The sequence below is a fragment of the Nomascus leucogenys genome, chromosome 14 (genome assembly GCF_006542625.1).
Source record: "Nomascus leucogenys isolate Asia chromosome 14, Asia_NLE_v1, whole genome shotgun sequence".
Lineage (NCBI taxonomy): Eukaryota > Metazoa > Chordata > Mammalia > Primates > Hylobatidae > Nomascus > Nomascus leucogenys.
In genome coordinates this window covers 92,063,078-92,080,021 of record NC_044394.1, presented here as the reverse complement: position 1 = coordinate 92,080,021, position 16,944 = coordinate 92,063,078, and the positions used below count along the sequence as shown (strand labels likewise).

Sequence of the window (16,944 nt, the reverse complement as noted above, 5' to 3'; positions counted from 1 at the left end):
ACCCCAGTCCCAGAGCTGAAGCTTAATAGCCACCTAAAGCTTAAAGCACAAATGGAGCCTCTGCTGCTTTCCCGTCTCAGCCTCAGGCCCTGCTACCCCCACCCGTACCCAGCTCAGCTGTTTGAAGTCTTTGTACCCAGGAACTGTGCTGTCGCTTCTTCCTGAGTGTGTCTCCGCCACCTCTAATGGGGCAGCATGGCTGTGCTGAAAGCTTCCTAAAGATACAGATAGGCTGCAGAAAGAAAGAACACGGGCCGGCAGGGGTGCTCACGCCTGTAATCCCAGCACTTTGGGAGGCCGAGGCAGACAGATCACTTGAAGTCAGGAGTTCAAGATCAGCCTGGCCAACATGGTGAAACCTCATCTCTACTAAAAATACAAAAGTTAGCCAGGCATGATGATGTGTGCCTGTAATCCCAGCTACTCAGGAGGCTGAGGCACAAGAATTGCGTGAATCAGGGAGGTGAAGGTTGCAGTGAGCTGAGATTGTGCCACTGCACTCCAGCCTGGGTGACAGAGTGAGATAGCATGGAGTGGCAAGCATCTCAAAAAAAAAAAAAAAAAGAGGCCGGGCACAGTGGCTCATGCCTGCAATCCCAGCACTTTGGGAGGCCGAGGTGGGTGGATCACCTGAGGTCAAGAGTTCAAGACCAGCCTGACCAATATGGTGAAACTCCACCTCCACTAAAAATACAAAAATTAGCCGGCCGTGATGGCAAGTGCCTGTAATCCCAGCTCCTCGGGAGGCTGAGGCAGGAGAATCACTTGAACTTGAGAGGCAGAGGTTGCAGTGAATTGAGATCACACCATTGCACTCTAGCCCGGGCAACAAGAGCAAAACTTCGTCTCAAAAAAAAAAAAAAAAAAGGAAGCAGGTTCACCATTGTCCCAGGGCTTTTCTATAGAGTTCCGTGCTCTTTTTTTTCTCTCTTTTTTTTTTTTTTTTTTTTTTTAAGACAGGGTCTTTGCTCTGTCACCCAGGCTGGAGTGCGATGTTGCAATCACGGCTCACTGCAGCCTCGATCTCTTGGGCTCAGGTGATCCTCCCATCTCAGCCTCCCAGGTAGCTGGGACTACAGGCACATGACACCACACCTGGCTAACATTCTGTATTTTTTGATGCGCTCCTTTGTTTTCCCTTGTTTTCCTCCCTCCTCCTCGTCCATCCCAGGAGGAGGAAGATGACGACTCCTCCACAGCCTCAGACAGCGATGTTCTCATCCAGGACAACTACGAGCGGGCAGAGAAGCGGCCCATCCTGTCTGTGCGTAAGTCTTGGGGTCCTCGCGGGCCCGCACTTCCCTCTGGGCCACAGGGTTCCCTTTCTTCATGGAGAGGGCCCCGGAGAGTCTCCCCGCAGATTCTGGCATTTCCTGCCCCTGGGTTCTGAGGCAGGCCCTGTGGTAGACTCAAAAGGGCACAGAGTTTCAGTCCTGGGCACAGGCCTGGCCCCTGCTGGCTTGGCCACTACTCAGATTTGCAGCTTGGTAAGTTCCTTGACCCCTGCACCTCAGTTTCCCGCCATACCCCTTCCTGTTACTGAGATGGTTAAATGCCTGGTTTCTTGCCTGGTGCACCCTGGAAGCTTGAGTAAATGTCGTTCTGTGGCATCTCTTCTTCCCCCTGCCCTGTGCCCTCACGTTCGTACATGCCCCTGCCTCGCTGTCTCCCCCCTGATCGGCTGGGTTGGGCTCCGACACCTGCTGTCCCTTTCACCCCAGCAGGAGCATCTCTGAATTACCTTTAAAAAAAAAAAAAGACTGTGTTAAACCATGTCAAGCAGGAAACATTAGGAAAAGTTTTCTCGAGCTTGGACACTTGGGGATTTCATGGTTGAGATAATTCAGTGAGGTCCTCACCACCCTCTGAAGCTCTCCACGTGAAGAACCACTTCCTCTTCCTTGTTCTTTTGGCTCTGCAGAGAGACGTGGATCCCCCAACCCGTTTGAAATCACAGACCGGGTGGAAATGGGACAAATGGCCTCCATGTTCTTCAATAAAGGTAGAAGTTCTTTTGGGGGTGGGGTGTGGAGAAACGGGGAGCTGGTGCTTCCCTGCAGGCCTGCACCCTGGTAATGACGGCTCCACCCTGACAGCCAGACCATGGGGCAGGGCAGGTGGTAGAGCTGCTGCCTCAGCACCTGAGAAGCCACCTTGCTGATCTATTTTCCTGGATTCCTCCCTGTCTGTGGGCATTAAAAACAAAGAGGCGGCTTCTCTAGCGGAAGTCAGGAACCCAAGGCAGCTACTCCAGCGAGGGTCAGGAACCCCAGGCAGCTACTCCAGTGGAAGTCAGGAACCCCAGGCAGCTACTCCAGCGAGGGTCAGGAACCCAAGGCAGCTACTCCAGCGAGGGTCAGGAACCCCAGGCAGCTACTCCAGCGAGGGTCAGGAACCCCAGGCAGCTACTCCAGTGAGGGTCAGGAACCCCAGGCAGCTACTCCAGTGGAAGTCAGGAACCCCAGGCAGCTACTCCAGCGAGGGTCAGGAACCCCAGGCAGCTACTCCAGTGGAAGTCAGGAACCCCAGGCAGCTACTCCAGCGAGGGTCAGGAACCCAAGGCAGCTACTCCAGCGAGGGTCAGGAACCCCAGGCAGCTACTCCAGCGAGGGTCAGGAACCCCAGGCAGCTACTCCAGCGAGGGTCAGGAACCCCAGGCAGCTACTCCAGCGAGGGTCAGGAACCCCAGGCAGCTACTCCAGCGAGGGTCAGGAACCCCAGGCAGCTACTCCAGCGAGGGTCAGGAACCCCAGGCAGCTACTCCAGCGAGGGTCAGGAACCCCAGGCAGCTACTCCAGCGAGGGTCAGGAACCCAAGGCAGCTACTCCAGCGGAGATCAGGAACCCCAGGCAGCTACTCCAGCGGAGATCAGGAACCCCAGGCAGCTACTCCAGCGGAGATCAGGAACCCCAGGCAGCTACTCCAGCGGAGGTCAGGAACCCCAGGCAGCTACTCCAGCGAGGGTCAGGAACCCCAGGCAGCTACTCCAGTGGAAGTCAGGAACCCAAGGCAGCTACTCCAGTGGAAGTCAGGAACCCCAGGCAGCTACTCCAGCGAGGGTCAGGAACCCAAGGCAGCTACTCCAGCGGAGATCAGGAACCCCAGGCAGCTACTCCAGCGAGGGTCAGGAACCCCAGGCAGCTACTCCAGTGGAGGTCAGGAACCCCAGGCAGCTACTCCAGCGAGGGTCAGGAACCCCAGGCAGCTACTCCAGCGGAGATCAGGAACCCCAGGCAGCTACTCCAGCAGAGGTCAGGAACCCCAGGCAGCTACTCCAGCGAGGGTCAGGAACCCCAGGCAGCTACTCCAGCGAGGGTCAGGAACCCCAGGCAGCTACTCCAGCGAGGGTCAGGAACCCCAGGCAGCTAATCCAGTGGAGGTCAGGAACCTGAGGCAGCTATAAAATAAGCTTTTTCCTTTTCCCGCAAAGGAAGCTGATGGAGGCCGGCTGATGGTTTTGCACCTCCTGCTTGATTGCCTCTGACCTTGCCCTCTTCTGGCCGATTCTGTCTAGGGTAACACCTTCTGACAGCAATAGGATCTGCTGCTCGCACGCCTGGGCCTGGCTTCCCAGTGGCCGGCAGAGGGCGCTAGGAGCCCACACCCAGGCTTACTGAGTGAGACCGGAGCCCTGAAGTGTGCTGGTGAACCTGCTCCTTCCTGGGATCTGGCTGCAACCATAAGGGAGCCACCCAACTCTGGGGTTGAGTTGTTGGGTGTTCCAGCGACATCTTATATCTCCATGGCAAATCTGGCTCTTTTGGAAGATGAGCTATTTAAGAGTTTAGTGGGCCAGGCACAGGGGCTCACGCCTGTAATCCCAGAACTTTGGGAGGCCGAGGTGGGCGGATCACGAGATCAGGAGATCGAGGCCATCCTGGCTAGCATGGTGAAACCCCGTCTCTACTAAAAATACAAAAAAATAGCTTGGCGTGGTGGCAGGCGCCTGTAGTCCCAGCTACTCGGGAGGCTGAGGCAGGGGAATGGCATGAACCCTGGAGGCGGAGCTTGCAGTGAGCCGAGATTGCACCACTACACTCCAGCCTGGGCTACAGAGCGAGACTATGTCTCAAAAAAAAAAAAAAAAAAAAAAAAGAGTTTAATGGCCAGCCATGGTGGCTTATGCCTATAATCCCAGCACTTTCGGAGGCCGAGTCAGGCGGATCACTTGAGACCAGGAGTTGGAGACCAGCCTGGCCAACATGTTGAAACCCCATCTCAAGTAAAAATATGAAAATTAGCTGGGCGTGGTGGTGCACACCTGTGGTCCCAGCTACTCCGGAGGCTGAGGCACAAGAATCACTTGAACCCTGGAGGCGGAGGTTGCAGTGAGCCGAGATCACACCACTGCACTCCGGTCTGGGCTGCAGAGTGAGACTTTGTCTCAAAAAAAAAAGAAAACAAGAAAAAAGAGTTTAGTTTTTAATGCCCAGACCTGTTTATTTCCATTTCATTGAGAGTCAGTCACATTCTCAGTTCATCCTTCCCTTTGCAACTGTCTTCGAAGATTTTCTGCCACTTTGTCAAAGCCCCATTTGTCGAGTGGGCTGCCTTACCAGTTCTTTCTAGTCTTAAATGTGGCTGCACTTAACTTAGAGCCAGGGGGACTGTAGGAACTAGAATCTCTTTGACTGCTATTTAGGACATGAAGCATTTAGGCAGGGCGATGTGATTATCAGCCAAAGGCTGCCCTACGGCCTGGTTCACCCTCCCTGCTGGACTGGCCTCACAGAGGGTTTTCAGAATTCAGCAAAACCAACTGGTCAGGTTCAGCCTGCATCTGTGCTTCTCCTTTGTTCCATTTCTATCCCTCCCGTCTCACCAGCCTGAGCAGGCATAAGTGTTTCCTCCTGGCAGCCACGCAAAGTCCCCTTCCAAATACAAGCTTTAAAATAAAGTGCACATTGGAAGGAAGACGCATGCTTTTAAACCTCCTTTCTCATTTTCATGTTCTGCAGTCTGCCCTCATTTCTTTAAGAATTCTAGGAACCAGCAGTTTTGCCTTTTTTGCCCCCCACCACAGACTAGACTCTTAATTTGCCCAAATCTAATGGAAAATAAAGACATTTGTCTGAGGCCACCCTCACACTGAGAGGCAGTCTCCTTCTCTACCCCAGGGTTTCTCAAGCTCAGTCCTGTTGATGTTTGGGCTGGGGAATTCCTCGCTGTGGGCCTGTTCTGTGCGTGGTGGGGTGCTGAGCAGCATCCCTGGCCTCTGCCTGCTACTTGCCAGTAGCACCTCCTACTTACGACAGTCAAAACTGTGCTCAGAGCTTGTCACATGTTCCCAGCAGGGTCTGGGAGGCAAAATCACCCCGGCTGAAAACCTCCGCTCTGCTCCATTCCTGATTCACAGACTGCCAGATTGTCATCTTCACCCTTGGTGGGGCTGCCTCCTCTATAGGAGGCTCCCTTAGGGTCCCAGCTCATTTCTTAGAAATGCGGGCCTAGCCATTGATGTCTTCTCAAGAAGTTCATTGATCCCTTATTTTGTGTCTAGTAATGAAGTTTATTGACCAGGGAGGGCCAGTGGCAGTTTATAAACAGAGCCGATGCCGGAGTCCATTGGCAGGTGGAGGAAAGGCTGGGAGTGGGGCGGGGGACAATGCGTCCCCTCAGAGCAGAAAACAAGCTAGAGTGCAGGCTGTACCTGGAGCCTGGGCCTGAGGGATGGGCCAACCCCAGAGGCCACTAAGCTTGGACGTCAGGCTATCTCTGACATGTCAGGGAAGGACATGCCATATTCAAAAAGCGGGCGCCGAGGCCTCCTGTGTCCCCTTGAGGATCATGTTTTCTTAGTCTTCCCCCCCCAGACTCCTAGGAACAGAGCTGACCTCACATGGTCGAGGAGTAATATGCCCTAGGCTTTCCCTTGGGGACCCTGCAGGCTCTTCTGAGCCACCAGGATTAAAAGGGAACTGTCACTTCATTTTTCTTTATGTTCTCAGAGAAGCCAGCAGCTTGAGACCAGTGACATAAAAAACGTGAGCTTCAGTCTGAGCAAGGGTGGAGACTGGTTGTCTGGGCAGTAACCCTTAGGTCGTAGGGCCCTGCCATTCTTTTCAGAGCTCTTGTACGTGGCCTTTCTAGCTAGAATCATTTATGGAAGATGGCCCAGGTGGGATTCTTCTCACCCTTATGGGTTTGGAGACGTTCATGGACTTGCCGGGGTCCTGAAACAAGTCTGATGGAATTAGGACTAGAGCCCTGTGTTCCCAACTTCTCGTTCAGCCTCCTGCTGGAGTGAGAGGGGACAAATGCCCCCTCTGCAGCGGGAGTGTCAGCATCACGCACCATCCAGAGTCAGCATTGTCCCTTGGGAGTGCTTCCCATAAGAAGGAAAGGGGGCCTGTCTTGAGCACCATCTCCCCAGTACACCAGGCCACCATGTACTTGGGATCAGTCAGATTCAGAATGAGACATTTGGCCTTTGGAAATCCAGGGCTTTCTACCCTTTGGATCCCAGCTTCAGAGAGCTGGGCTATTTTCCATCAACTTCTCTTTGCTTCAACTCTTTAGCAGCAATCTCTTGTCTTAGAGCCCGGTGTTGGGTGACACCAGAGGGGGCCCCAGCCCAGACGCACCTGGAGTTCAGGCTTCTGACTCGGGGCATCTCTCCTCCCTTCTCCCTCCCCAGCCATGCCAAGCCTCACACTCACTGTGCACCTGTCTGGCTTCAAAATCTCTCTGATCCTCCCAGCCTCGTTGAGTCCTCTCAGGTGAAAGTCATGAGCTGATCTGTCTCTTGTCAGCATCACAGTGTAGCCAGCCAGAAAAAGAAATAGGACTTTGGGGTCATTTTCCCACTTTTTGTAGAAAGTAAACAGCTCAGAGAACTGAAAGCTATGGGAGAGGTAGAGATTTAGTCAAAAAGAAGAAGAAGAAGAAAAAAAAAAACATGCAGACATCTCTTTGTGGCTCCCTGACTGATGGCTGTGTTCCTTTCAGTGGGGGTCAATTTGTTCTATTTCTGCATCATCGTTTACCTGTATGGGGACCTCGCCATCTATGCTGCTGCCGTGCCCTTCTCCCTCATGCAGGTGACCTGGTGAGTACCCTCCTGACCCTCAGGTTGGTGGTAGCCAAAGGGGCTTCCTCAGCCGGTCAGGGCAGAGTGTCCAGGGGAGAAGCACCATGCCAAGTGAGTTCATTGCATCTAGGGAATGCAGATGCCCAGGCCCTTTTCTGCACAGACCACAGCCAGCCATGCTGTATGTCCTTAGCTCATGTCACTGTCCCCTTCCCTGCCCCACTAGATTCCCACCAAGGGCTCCTGAGTCATTGGGAAATGGTGCTGCAGGAACAAGGAGGGTGCATCCTCAGAGATGCATCCTGCAAAGTGGTTTGTGAAAAGTCTGATTGTTAGCTCACAGGCAGCTGTGCAGGGAGGGGCTTCTGTCTCCCCTAGCCCAGCCAGGCGGCCTCGCTGAGCCTTGGCCTGCTGTCATTCTCTTTATCAGCAGCGCCACTGGCAACGACTCCTGCGGTGTGGAAGCAGACACCAAATACAATGACACTGACCGGTGCTGGGGGCCCCTGCGCCGAGTGGACGCCTACCGCATCTACTTGGTGAGTGTCTGTGCCTCTGCGCCGCCTGCCCCAGCCCAGCCTGGGCAGCTGAGGGCGTTTGAAGTGCCTTTACTTCCGGGTAGAATCCTTTCCTCAGAGAGGAGGGTCTACCTTTCTCCACACTCTGGCTAAGCACTGGGGCCTTGGCCCCAGGCAGAAATGGATCGTGTCACTAAGAGTCTAGCCCCCAAGTTTCCTGGCAGCAGGCCTCAAAGTCAAGCGTGGTTTGGAGTAGGCACTCAGGTCATAGCCAGATTCAGGACCGTGACTGTTGTAAAGTTAGCTCCGATTCTAGGGCCAACCTCAGCAGAGTTCTCCAAGAGTGCCACGTCTCATTTTTTCCAGAAACTTTCCATATTTTGACCTTACTCCTGGCCAGCCCAAGAGCATATGGTTCGATGCTGGGTCTGGCCGTAAACATCCTCTCCAGATAGGGAAGGGTCAGCCAAGCTCTCTTCCTATCTTCCCTCCTCTCATCCTCCCAGTGGACAAGAGAAGAAGATGAATCTCCAGGCTCATTCTTGATTGCCTTGTGCCATTGGTGGGGGGCAGGGAGCTGAATAATATGCCAGACAGGTCCTGGATAATAAGATACAAAACCAGAGACAGTTATTTATCTCTGCCTACTTTGGGGGTGGGACTCAGAAATGCTTTTCTTTAACTGTTGCAGTATCTGTTAATATTCTCTGCTTCCTCTTGGTCCTCCTCAGCCCTGACATAAATTTAGGTGTGCTAGGTGACACACAGTTTGACACGTGGCCACTTGGCTGATTTGGAGCAGGGAGGCAGGGACCAAGAGAGAGCCAGGCTTTTCAGGGAGCTGGCCTCCCGACTTCATTATCCGTATCTGAGGAAAGGTTTCCACAGGCCCTGCAGGCTATTTGGGGCTGGATTTGTTAACCCCAAGGGGCCACTGAATGGCTTTTCTTACCCTCCTAGTCCCACTCTACAGCCGTGCTGCAGGAGCCCTATGGCCTGGGCTGTGGAGAGGTTGGTTTTCCTCTCTGCCTCTCTGGAGCAGTCAGCTAAAGGTCGGTGTATCTTCTCCTGCATATTCATCTGTGGCTAGCAGTTTAGTAGGCTGCATCCCTGATTCCTCTGTTGCAGGTCTGGTGGGAATTTGGTAGCGGGTTAATTGTCTGGCACCCTTCTCCACTTTCCCCAGCCTTGGGGCAGGAAAAGGCACCAGCATTGCAGCCAGAGGGGTGAGCCCAGGCACTAGCAGCACAGCTGAGGCTCGTTAGCCTCTTAGCACTCAACAAACCGTGATTGACAAAATTAGCCAAATTAGTAAGGGAAAGGCCCCATCTGGATCTCTAGCAGGGTAGCTGGGCAGAAGGAGGGGATGGAGGATAGGGTTTGAGTGGCTCGCACAGACAGGGTGGCATGTTCAGGGCAGAGCAGCCACAGCAGAGCCAGTCTGGTGGGTCTTTGCTGGGGAGGCTGCTGGAATCTAAAGACCCTGCCAGGCACACTCCCCGCCCACCAGCAAAATGGATACTGAGCGCTGGGAATATTGGCTGCTGCCATTTGCCTGATAAATTATTTAGAAGCGTTATTCTTGCCTTGTTAAATGGTTCCCTCACTTATTCCTATAAACCTTCCACATGATGGAAGCCTCCCTCCCTGGATCTCAATAACTCTCTGACGGAACAGAAGGAACCCTTCAGGAAAGCAAACGGGCATTAATTACTGCCTTCATCTCCCAGATACTGCACCTATAACTCATAGAGCTAATTGTCATCAGAGCCTGCAAAAGCCACGAAAACAGGAAGCAGAGGCTGCAGAACAGGAGTGGAGACCCTGGCTGCCCACGAGAGCCTTTTCTTTCTGGGCCAGTGACAGTATCCTTCCCCCATAGCCCAGTCCCCTGCTGGGGGCTTCCATTTGCTCAGAGGCTTTTGGTTTGCATGGGCTCTTCTACGCAGATGCTTATCCCTGTGCATCTTTGTAAAGGTCAGGAAAGCTAGATTCCATCAAGTGGCCCCTTGGGCCCCAGAGGAGGAGGGCTGTCCTTCCCCGCTGCCCCCTGGTCATTCTGTTTCATAAGATTGTCCATCCCTTCTAGGGATGCCACGATGCCTCTTATCACCAGCTGTTTCTGATTTTGCTCCCAGCCAGATTTCACTCAAAGTGTTCAGCAAGGCAGCGAGCAGGTCGGGGGAGAATTGAAAGCAGCTCCCTACCCTGCACACAGATCTTGTTTGTCTCAGGTAGATGGTGCCCCTACCCAGCCTGCATTTTTTAAAGGGCCTGCTAGTAATCTCTCCTTCATTGCCATTCTGCAACGGTAGTTCTGGGAGACAGAGATACAGACTTTTATATTGTGGTCTAACTTTCAGAAAGTCGTCTGGAAGCGATTTCTTCTGTGTCTTCCCAGGAATGCTCCTGAGACGCACACGCACAGTGAGAATCCTTGCTGTAGTAACTGTCTCCAGGGCTGGCCTGTGTGTAGCATCATGATTACTTACAAAAAGGGAGATGCTTCTACCAGCAGCTCACAGTGGCCTCCCAAAGCCCTTGACCTTCACCAGTGGAAAATTCCAATCCCACTCCTTGTGCCTGACGACCCTTGTCCGTATCCTGTGCTTCCCGGCTCAGCTGATATGAGTCACTTTCTCCCTCTCCTTTCCTGGAGGAGCCACAGAGCAGGGTGCCGGGGAGTGGAGGTCCCCTGAGTCACTTGCTGCTTCATTGGGCTCTCTGGGGTGTCCCAGCAGGCCACTGCAGCTGGAGCCAGCAGTGACCTCGGCCCTGTTAATTAGGGCCCATGGAGATTATCATCAGGGTCTGCTATCAGCTGACCTTGGATTCTCAGGCCCCCCACCCACCCATCCCTCCTGCTCTTTTGAAAAATCAAATGGGAATGTGTGAGATGCTCCAGGTCTTTCAAACGGGTAACCTTGCCTCCAGGCTAGGGAACATCTCAGGATTCTTTCTGCAGTTTCTCTGGCTTTGGTAGGCCACACAGGCAGAAGTTGGCATTTCATTCCTTCCTCTACAGCATGAAGGAGCCAGGGACCCCTGGTGAGGTGATAGGATTGCGTATGAACCAGTTCTGTTTGGGACTCAGACTGTCCCAAGTGTCTGGGATGCAGGTCTGTGTCACTCTCCCCTGGGATCAAGGGCACTGCCCAGCGCCTTTGTTGCACTTCCTTATTCCTTCATCACCTCCCAGCCAATATTCCTGTTCCCTGTCTGGACCCATCCCTCCTCCTAGAGAGAGTCAGGGGGAAGCAGTGTCAGAGGGGACAGTGGGGACTCCCAAGTGCTGAAAGCCTCTGAAAGCCTCTCACTGTTAGGAAGAGCAAGTGGCATCCACCGCTCACAGGTGGACAGATGCTGCTGGTCGCAGGTGGCCCGGCAGGCCCCGGCCGAACAGAGCCGGGAACGCAGATGGCAGAGCGGAGCTTATCCTGGCTGGAGACCCGGCCGCAAACTGCCCTGTTGAGCAGGGGGCCCTTCGTTGGCTGCCCTGGGACAGGCCAAGGTCACCCTGGCCTGCTCTCCTGCCTTGAACACAGGAGCTGTGAGATCCACCTCCAGGGCACAGGTGACTCAGGAGAGGGATACAGCCTGCAAGTGCCTGGCCAGTGCCCTGCCACCCCTTGTGACAGAGAGAGTCTTCCCAAGCTCCCTCCGGACACCCACCCGAAGAAGTGGAGGGCCAGGGGGTTTTCTGTCTGCTGGCCTCTCTTCCTAGAGGGCTGGGTCGGTCTCAGATTCAGGTTCAGGTTGACACCGGAAGGGTCAAGGGTCCTTCCAGCCCTGTTTACGACAGCCCTGTTTTTTCTCGCTCTGCCAGGATTCCATCTTGGCCTCCCTCTCACATGGCAACACTGGCCTTTGTCCATTTGCAACACTTAAAATGGTGTGCAGTCCCCGTTTCAAAACCAAATGGTTTCCTCCTAAAATAGTACCACTCAAGGAGAAAATATCCTTTTCATGAGGGTGCAGAGGGAGTGATGTGCCCACCTGGCAGTGCCATGCGTGCCCCACCCTCCCACGGTTTACCTTGCGTCAGTGTAGCACGTACCAGTGACTTGTGACTCCCAGCCACACAGTAAAGTGTACACAGCGTCATCCCATTTCACAGCAGGGAAAACTGACTCAGAGGTGGGGGCTTCCTGGGATCCTGGAGCTGAAGCAGACAGATAACAGCTCAGCTCTTTGGCCTCTCAGCTCTGTCCTGCCCTGGTGACACAGGCTTGCTCCACCTGCCCAAGACTCAGTTCCACAGGCCCTGCCTTGGGGGTGGCCCCCACTGCCATGTGCAGGCCGGGGCACGGAGCACCTGTTCTCAGCCCTGGTAGCCTGACGTTTTCAGGCGGCTGGGGTGACCCGGCTGAGCGTGTTCCCTGGTGAGTGAGCACCTTTGCACGTCTGCCCATCGTCACCAACTTGATTGATGCCCCGTCTGCCCTGGTGCCCCTTGCTCCTAGATAGCAAGGCCAGCTTTTCTGGGCACTCAAGTAGTGTTAGAATTAAGTGCCTCTTCCCAAGGACACTTCCTTCCCCTGCCATGGTCTCTGTTCTTCTAGCGTCAGCCACTGTGCCCTGGGGCTGTGGCATCTGCTAATAAGTGGGTCAACGCTGCCTTCACTTGAATATTTATTCTTACCAGTGCTGGGGCAGGAGGTGGCTTAGAGGCCTTCAGGACCAGTGAGGAAGGAAAATTAGTGAAGCAACAAGTTTTAGGAGCAGCAGTGACTTCACTGGACTTGGAGACTGTGGGGACACTGTGCCGCCTGCCTCCCAGACACCACTCCTGTTGCTTTCAACATCAATGGTGCCCCCAGAGCACAACTCCAGTAGAAGACAGTGAACACTGCCCCCGGGTTTGTGCAGCGTCGAGCCCGGGATTGGAGTGAAGTGCAGTCAAACAGGAAAGGTGGCCCAGGGAGGGCCCAGCAAGAACGTGGACAGGATAAGCAAGCTGTCTCTGTGGAGGAGTCTAGTGGGTTGGCCCATCTAGAAACAGAATGCAGGACCCTCAGCCCAGAAAGCAGACAGCCTGTCGAGAGTCCCTTCCTGGGCAACGTCCACCTTCTCATCTGAGTTAGTTAGTCCTAACGTGAGTTAGGACTCAGCCTCACACCAAACCAAGATGAGTCAGGAGGAGACTCCAGGATGCCTGGAGGGGGAAGGGTGTTGCTTCCAGGGTTGGGGACATCCAAGTGCCTCCTTAATAGGATGGTGACCATGTAGGGGCTCACTGGGGTGACCCAGGAAGCCCATCTTCTTTCCTTTCCTTTTCTTTCTTCTCCCTCCCAACGTACCTCTTGTCAGTTCCTCCTCATTCAGTTCTGGAGACTCTAGACAGGTCGGGTTTGTTTTGCCTTTCACCTTTTCCTCCCCTCTCGCCTGTGGAGAGATGCCCGTCACACGTGGTGGCACCGCAGGTGCACTGCGTGCAGTCAGTCTAACCCGTGCCCACCACCGCCAGGAGCTGGACTCAGTGAGGCTTCGAGGTGTCTTCAGCCAGCTTTGGTGTGGGGTTGTGAGCCCCTGAGATGCGTGTCCCAGGTCCTGTTTGTCCCACACATGCTGAGCCTTCTGCAGTCATCCCATGAGACTGGATGTCAAGGAAGAATGCGTTTCTTCCCCGCACCCCAAAAATGTGCATGCCCGTACCCACCACCCAAGCAGAGCTGGGAGTCTAACCTGGGTGAGCTCTAACTTCAGGCAGTGACCGTGCTCAGGCTGAAATGGTGACCTCAAAGGATTAGCTTGTCTCTTTTTCAAGGAAATCAATAATACAGGGACAGGCCTGTGTTCTTGCTTGCTTGCTTTTTCTTGAGGAGCTGTCTGTATATCTTAGACCAGGAACGGCTTCCTGTTCTTCCGTGTGCTTTCCATCCCCCTACCCCAGCCCTCCCTAAATGAAATTCAGGTTGCCTGTCACTCACTCCCACACTGCAGCTTGTCTCTCTAACTCCTAGCCAGGGACAGCGTGAACCCCCACCACCCCACCCGTTCCTCCGCCACTGCTCCTCCTGTCTGAGCGTGGCCCCCGTCCCTCCTTTCTGCCCCGAGTTGCTCCAGCCTGCGCCTTCACCTTGCTGAGGACACCTGGGTGACGCCTCCCTGAGTCACCCTGTGACTGCCTCCTCCACCCTCACCCCCAGTGCCCATGCTTTCTCCTCCTGCTTAGGGAGAGGGTTGCTGTTTTTGTTTTTAATGTCACTCTCAGGGATGTGGGTTCGGTTGACTGGCGTTATGCCCATTATCCATCACGCCCCACGACCTGTCCCCACCTTGGCCAATACCTACGCGCCAGTTGAGAGGACGATGCCTAGTCCGCCATGCCACCGCCTCCATGGTCTCAGTACAGGTGCCAGACTGGGGGACTCGGGGTCACAAAGCAGCAGGCAGTGGCTTCTTCTCCCTACCACTCCCTTCCCCAGCTCGGAAGCTGCTCATGGGCCTCTGTCAAGGTCCTGAGGGGTGACAGGATCTTATGTTCTTGCTTCTGAGCTGGTGACCGACATAGCTCCCTTCACAGCATGACAGTTGGGTGTCTCTGGCCCTGGTAGAATGTGCAGGTTGGGTATCCCTTCCCCAGAATATTTGGGACCAGAAGTGTTTCTGATTTCAGATTTTCTTCAGATTTTAGAATATCTGCATTATACTTACAGTAGAGCATCTCAAATCCAAAAATCCAAAATGTTCCAATGAGCATTTCCTTTGAGGATCGTGTCAGTGCTCAAAAAGTTTCAGATTTTGGAGCATTTCAGATGTTGGATTTTTGGATTTGGGGTGCTTAGCCTAAACCGTATTTCTTTACCCCATCTCCATTGTCTGTAAAATAATGAGTATAGCCTTGCGAAGATCACCTGTCCACAGCAAGCCAGTTTTACTCCCGGGCACATGGGGAAAACGGCAGTGTAACTTACCTGGTTGCTCATCCCTCACCCCACCCCCATTCACCAATTCACCCAGGAAGTGAATGGAGATGGGAAATGGTCTGTTGCCATGACTTTGACCCCCATACACCCAGCATTCTTAACTCCTAGGAACCCCATTAGATGAAAATCCAAAGGTGTAAAATAAATTGGGAAGGTAGTTACTTGTTACAAAGTGATTCCTTACTTTACTGAAGGATTTGCTTCAGATTTCTCTTAAGTACTTAGTTTCCCCAGTGCATTTAAAATGTTGTTCTGTGAAAATTAAGCATTTATAAAAGAACTTTAGAAGCCCTTCTCTTGTGTAAAGGGAGGTATCCGTGTATCATATGCAAAGGTGCCAAACCCCAAAGCCCAGTTGCTGTTGCTGGAGAAACAGGCAGACAGGGCTTGGGGTGGACGTCATAGGCAGCCCACCTGAAAGAAATAACCAGCGATTCCCCTTCCCCTCTCCCCATCCACATCCCTGAGCTGGGAGAGCTCCGCAGAGCTTGATAAGTATATACCCGAGCCCCACACCTGTGCACAGGCCAATTTGGTTGGGAAGCTTCCAGGTAGGGCTCCGTGGGGGAGTATCCATCCCTGCTGGGGACCTTCTGCGCTGAGCTTTTTCAGGACCGTTTCTTCGCAGGTCTCATACTGACCCCAGTCAGAGCCTGAGCTCGAGGCTTAAGCCCTCCTTGTTTATGAGTGGTGCAGTCAGGGATAAAAACCCGGTGTGCCTCACTTCCCAAGCCACCTGGGCTGATCCTGGCCGCTGACCCGTGCGCGCATATGCGTTTCCAGTCATTCCCCTTGAGAAGCCAAGCCCCGGGCAGACTCCCAAAGCTCAACAGCCCAGTCCACCCCACACTGTGCGCCCCGCTGCTTCCAGAACTCCCATTTCTGGGCAAAGAACTAAAGACAGTTTTATTATATTTGTTAAGGGTACATCCCAGTTGTTGATTTCAGATCTCTCCCTGCCACCTTTTTTTATTTTTTTATTTTTTTCTTCATTTCACAAAATAAAAGTGCCAAAAAACTCCATAGTCTGCGGAATCTAGCAACCTCCCAGTAGTTTGAGAGTAACATGGAATGTTCTTCAATATTCTGTGCTAACTAAAATGAAAACTGTGTATGCCAAACTGTTTTTCTTCTGCTCCGTGTCTGGCTGCTCCTTTTATCCTGTAGATCAGTCTGTGGCATTTGTGGTGGCCCTGCCAAGTTTTGTGAGGCTGTGCTGTTCCCTGAACGATGCTTGCTCTGTTACAGGGTATGTATCATAAGCAGAGCCTGATGTCTTTCTAAATAGCGCCCCAGGGCCCTAGCAGTAATTGTTTAATTAAATAAAGCACTCACTCAAAAGTAATAGCTGTGATCCTCCGTGTGGCCGGTGTCCCAGCCAGCGGTGCTGGCCCTGCACACTGGCTCAAAAGCAGCACCTGTGTGCAGAGAAGAAATAGCTGAGTGCACACTCTGCAGTGCACCCCTGGCCCTGAGGAGAGGAGCCACAGAACCCCAGAGGGTTTACAGCCGGCAGAAAGGTGCGAGGGACTCGGCTGTGACGGCCCTTACACAGAGCTGAACGATTAGGGTGCGCATTAATGATGATATCGGATGAATTAGCGTGAGCCCGGATGTCTTGTGGATTCACTGACAGTGGACCAAGGAATGTTTTCATAAGCCTCGGTCACAAAAGGAGGCGCTGGGGGTGTGGCAGCAGATACCCCGTGTGAGTATGACTCTAGAAGGGTCTTGAGCCGCCGCAGGGCATGCGTCGTTTGGCAGTGGCAAGACCTTCCTTCAACCATGGATTGAGACGTTTTCTGAACACCTTGATGGGAAGAGAATGCAGGGACTGGTGTTGGGTGTTGGGCGCTGGCTGAGGCCGGGAGGCCCCTGCGGTCTGTGATGTCCAAGCAGTTCTGGCGCCTTCTCCCGCACTACTGCAGGGAGGCTGTGCGTCACCTGAGAGGCAGGTGAACAGTCTCTGGGAACACTTCCCAGCTGGTCCCCTTCCCCTGGATCAGGAAAGTGTTTCTCAAGATCTGGTTGCCTGACCACTGGCACAAGAAGGCCTTCAGGCTCTTAATAAAAATGTAGATTCTTGGGTCCTGTGCCAGGCCTGACGCAGTATTTTCGAAGGCCACAGGGCCCAGGAATCTGCATTTCCAACCAGTTCTGAGGAGAATTCTGTGTGCTCTTCCCTTTGAGAAATCCTGTTGGCGCAGACCTCTCGAGGTGGTAAAAGGTCTCCCGGGGAGAGGCCCACTCTGATCTTCCTTCAAGAACTGCTTCCCACAGCACCATGGTGGAGGCAGCTGTCAGGGGCTTCCCATGCCTGCCTCTTGCAGGGAAGGGAGAGGGGCTGGGCCATCCACAGGTGCTGCCACATCCTGGAGTCCACACCTAAGGCGCTGCCAGAGAGAAGAGGGGCTCTGCGTGCCCACTGGCTGGGGGCTACTTTGTCACCTGTGGCTGACCGGTACCT

At 53.6% G+C, this 16,944-nt stretch overlaps 1 protein-coding gene across 3 annotated transcripts in view; it reads left to right on the top strand.

Moving 5' to 3' along the window:
• TMEM104 (transmembrane protein 104) overlaps window positions 1-16,944 on the top strand; it is a 63,668-nt gene that overhangs the window by 12,217 nt on the left and 34,507 nt on the right. For 2 of the 3 annotated variants that reach the window (XM_003282043.4, XM_030827957.1), the window contains exons 5-8: window positions 1,172-1,268; window positions 1,922-2,002; window positions 6,949-7,048; window positions 7,461-7,569. In XM_003282043.4, the coding sequence (XP_003282091.2) occupies window positions 1,172-1,268; window positions 1,922-2,002; window positions 6,949-7,048; window positions 7,461-7,569 (387 nt within the window). The remainder of the gene's footprint in view (window positions 1-1,171; window positions 1,269-1,921; window positions 2,003-6,948; window positions 7,049-7,460; window positions 7,570-16,944) is intronic. The other variant, XM_030827958.1, reaches the window with a different exon arrangement.